General features: G+C 41.2%; 1 protein-coding gene across 1 annotated transcript in view; it reads right to left on the reverse strand.

The window, feature by feature from the left end:
• The window catches only part of SAR1B (secretion associated, Ras related GTPase 1B), a 6060-nt gene extending 2342 nt beyond the window's left edge, over positions 1–3718 (reverse strand). The window contains exons 1-2 of the mRNA XM_009878517.1: positions 3661–3718; positions 781–903 (exon numbers count right to left, since the gene is read on the reverse strand). Coding sequence (XP_009876819.1) covers positions 781–903; positions 3661–3718 — 181 coding nt within the window. The remainder of the gene's footprint in view (positions 1–780; positions 904–3660) is intronic.
• Between the last annotated feature and the right edge of the window lie 1047 nt (positions 3719–4765).

Consider the following 4765-nt stretch of genomic DNA (forward strand, 5'->3'; position numbering starts at 1 on the left):
TAGAAACACACAGAATTGCGGTCTCTCAACACTAGGTGCTAGAAAGCTGGGCTGTCCCAGCTCACAGATTTCACTTTGTCTCTTGGTTCTTTTCAGTATTTTTTAATTCAAGAAACAAATCAGAGTAATACATTTTCTCCCCGAATCAATTTGTTTAACAACAAAATGTTGCTAACCATTAAAACACAAACCACGTAGCCACGATGCCAAGAATAGCACAGAATATTCGTACATGATTTATCCCCACACATTACACAGACAGCGGTTGGCTCTGGCATATGGTTTGTCACAAAGATGGCGTTTTACAGACAATACTGTTCAAGATTTCTCCTCTTCACATCCTTTTCCAATTTCTCACCTCCTTACCAGACTTCACTAACGTACATTTTTAACCCGTGGTGAATTTTTTCTCCTGTAAAGCTACCAGCGTAACAATTACACAGCCAAAAAAAAAAATAGTATCAAGACAGTGCACAAAAATTCTCATTTTCTAGCTACGTAGAGAAGCTGCTCCCAAACATCATGAGCCCCAATTTCCTACGGCTTCTAGAATTTAGACTCACAGATCCATCATTCTGCTCGTTACCTGACTCTTTATTAGTACACTCCACTGATCCTAAATGCAGTTTCGGAATACAATTGAGCTATCTAGAGATTGCAATCCCAGAAATCCCTTCGTTTCCCCCCGATTACACTGCTGGCCTTACGATGTGTAATCAGATCCTGCTTTTCCTGCAACACTTCAAACACTTTCTAGCTTTGGAACCAGCAACATCAACTTACTGGGGTGTAACGTGGGGACGTGTTGTCCCAGTCTGTCATCTTTGAGCATGTGCAGCAGTGTCGTTTTTCCAGCATTGTCCAGTCCAAGAAATACCAGTTTGCCCGATTTCTTGTACAGTCCTAGGACAAAGAAGCAGCTAGTGAATAAACAGTTAAACCAGCGATGGTATCCAAATGGATTTTTTTATGTCAGTTCATAGATTATTTGACAAAAAGTAACATTCACCCCTACCCTCAACTAAACCCTATGGACGCATCCTCAATGGCATCATCAGGGCGATTCTGACACACTTGCTGCCATGTGATAACGCTTTCATGACAGGAATAAGAAATTTTATTTTCACCAATTGTAATGTTTACAAAAATGCCTTCTTCCCTTTTTTCTCCTCTACTTGTAACCCCAGTAAATGCAACGGTTGCTGTGAAGGAGATGAAGGATGTTTAAAACACAAAACATCCTGTTTTCCTAAGTTTGCTATTATCAAAGGGCACTTGCTTATAATTTGCCAATGCTACAGCCTATGCCAGGATTATTTTTCACTGCTTCAAACTGATTGATGTTCAAATTAAACATTTTTAAGGCAAATTTAAGAAAAAAATAAATAAGTACTTTCTTCAGTACAGAATCTGATTTAAGAATCTCTTAGCTTTGCCTTTTCTAAGCAGGAAATCTTCCCTTATTCTCTGTTCAAAGCCCTGTGGTTGGATACCACACACTGTACATCTCCTTAGGAACCACTCCTGAGCCCACAGCCCTCAGGAGTGCTGAAGAGGGCAGAACACTTCGGGCAGAGCTTGAGGAAATACATGTGCAGGTTTTAACTGAAATTAAACTTCTTCAAAAGCAAAACCGAGCTATGCTCCTACCACAATTCTCTCTTCTTGCTGTCCAGCCCACCTAGGTCTCCCTGCACGAGGAGGCCAGGCTGGCAGAGCGAGCCAGCAATATCAGTTTCTTGGAGCCCTCATTCTTCCTCCAGATGTGCCGCGCCAGCCTCACATGTGGTTTATTTGGTGGGATCTGGAGCGGTGCTGCCAGCCAGGTGGCTGCTTGGGCAGCCCTGTCAATGCCACAGCGCGACAGGGGCACACGCGCCTCTGCTCGGCCGACCTTTACCCTCTGCTCTTTGCTCACCTCTCCCTCTGCCTTTGAGCTAATCTTTGGGATCACATTCCAGTGGGACATGTTTTGTAACCCGCAGGAACAAATATTCTTTCATTTTCCTCAGCTTATTTCATTAATAATCTTCATTACTACAGGTGCTGTAGTGTCCTCACGGTTCTTTCAAAGACAACTGTTTCTTCCCAAACACACCTTCTCACGTCCTCAAAAATATATTAACTGTTAAACTGCAGAGTGAAGAAGAAAGTATTAATGTCTGCAGAGAAAGGAGTGGGAAAATATTTTAATGCATTAACTTATGTCACAGGAGAAACAGTTGACACCTCATATGCTAAACAAAATCTTACTCAATCGTAGTAAACTAGTAATATTTTTGCCACTCTCAGCCTGCAAATCCAGGAGCCTTTGCTCCCAAGTCAGGTGATGCTGCTTTCTCTGAAACATTCTCTGAAACTAATTCTATGATTTCATGCTTCCCAACTGCCTTTTATAGAAATGCAAGATGAGCAAGCAGCAATACTTCAGCTAATAGCTACACCAAGACCAGATTTTATATATTAGAATATATATATAGGAGATACATATATTAGAAAAAACAATCTTTGTGTGTTCTAAAAGTACACATGTGCAAAGATGTACTCCAGGAAGCTCACAGAACTGTGAGGAGTTTCCCCAAGTGTTATAATTGGCCTTCTTCAACTGTAAAGGTAAATAAGAACAAAAAGAGAAAGTGTTTCTTCTAGAATAAAAGGGATTAATTCTCCTTCCTACTTCAGGCTCCAGTATATTTCAGCAGAATTAGACTTTGCAGCAATGGGCAAGTGGGCTAGTGTGCAGTAATCACTGCTCAGCTAAGAAAGAAGAGATAAGGAAGATTAGTCAACTCAGTTAAAATTTCACTGGCTAATATCCTGACAGTAGGCCAAGGGTCTAACATTCAGCAAAAAAGTATAAACTTGCAACTGATAAAAAGGCAGGTGGCACAGCTTGCTGTGACTCCTTAATCTCAAACGCTTTTTATCCACTTGAGTGAACTCCTTCGAACTTGTAAATTGTGCCTTTACCTACGTAATCTGCAACTTCTGATCCTTTTTTTAATATCCTAACATTCCTTTTCCTCCTATTTGTTTCTTTTAACTTCCCTCCCTCCCCTACTTTGCTCAAGCTAATATTTCACCTTGGACAGATAGGGATTGCAGAGCGTTTTGGCCAGGGAATACTTTCCGAAGGCTCTTCAGCGGCTGCCAGTGAAGTTTCACACAGATTTCTGTGACACCAGTCACAGAATAACATGCTCCTCGACGGGAGCAAGGGCTTCAATATCCAGCACTAATGTTTCGTAGACAGTCCCACATATTTGGATTCTCAGCTGACATCCTCACGTGCAGAAGAAATGAACTAAAATAACTGAGTGCAATTCTTCACAGCAGAGAAAAAGCAAGGGAAGCTCTATCAAAGCCAACTGAATTACACCAGCTTAAATGTAGTACGATTAGAAAAATCAAACCTATCACATTCATGAAAGTAATTGTAATATTTTTCAAGAATTTAAAGGATTAACATAAGATTGAGTGGAGAGCACACTCTGGAAAAACTCAGTACTGATAAGCAAAACTTTTGTTTGAGCGCTACTGAATATACACCCAAACAAATATTCTTATTTAACCAACAGCTACGTTTGAAGATAACAGAGGTGAACAGACATTTCATACAAGAATAGCAGAAAGGAAAAACCCCAAACAATAACAACTTACCTAAAAACTGTAATACACTACTGAAACCACTGTAAATCCAATCAAATATGAAGGACATATCTGAATCTTATAATCTGAAATAAACAGAAAATATAAACATATTTAAGATCTGTCAGAACAGCACATTAAACATCATAAGATATTTATAGGTAGCAAAAGCAATTCAAAGTCCTGGGTGAAAAACGACAAACAACTTAGTTTTGGTAAACTTTATCACAGAGCAATTAAGTGACCCAATAAAGCATTAAAAAAAAATAAACGTAGAAACAGAAATCAGAATGCAGACTTCGTGATTCCACAGCGAAGACTTTTTCCTCCCTTTGGAAAACACTACGTGGACAGATGCCTTTGCAGAAGTAAAAATAATTTTATCTTAAGCACAGTTGGCTGGAGGTGTGCGATGTCCCACTGCAGATTTCTAATGGGCAGAAACTTTTTAACTGGGAAAACCTGGCACTTTTGAGAGGGCACCAGAGGGATGCCAGAGCAGGGTGTGTTCTCCAGCTGCCCTTGGGAGCTGCTGGGGTTTGAAGCAGAGGCGATAAGAGGTGAAGAAGTTTCATGAAGTTGAATCCAGAGAACTTTGATACCAAATAAATCCCTGTTGTCTGCACGGAACCTGCCTGTTTAGCTTGTAATGGGAAATAACTACGTAGTACAAAGCGCTGGAATCAGCATTCAAAGACCACCACCTCTTGTACTGTCCCGCACAGGCTGCACAATTTAAACCTTAAATGCAAAAGTTTACAAGAGGACTCTAGAATGCCGTGCTTCTCACCAAATTCCTTCAGCTTAGGTAAGAGAGCAGAAGTTGGAGCCAAGAACAGCCCGAATGACTATAACCAACACCTTGGCTGCGCCACACAACCGTCAGCCAACTTCAGCTGACCCCCACAGGGTCACTCCTTGCTACCAGGACAAAGCTCTGCTACTTCACAGACACCCCTTCTTTGTGGGATGGTTAAAAACATAAGGGTGCTATGCTTGTCCCTGAGAAAGACCCGAGTGGCCAGGATAGATTGCACAGACTGATGAACTCGGTTGCTCCTGTCCCTGAAAAAAAAAACCACAAAGCAAGGGACCTGGGGGTGTTGGTGGACAACCG

Source organism: Apaloderma vittatum, unplaced genomic scaffold (assembly GCF_000703405.1).
Source record: "Apaloderma vittatum isolate BGI_N311 unplaced genomic scaffold, ASM70340v1 scaffold14461, whole genome shotgun sequence".
In the NCBI taxonomy this organism is placed as follows: domain Eukaryota; kingdom Metazoa; phylum Chordata; class Aves; order Trogoniformes; family Trogonidae; genus Apaloderma; species Apaloderma vittatum.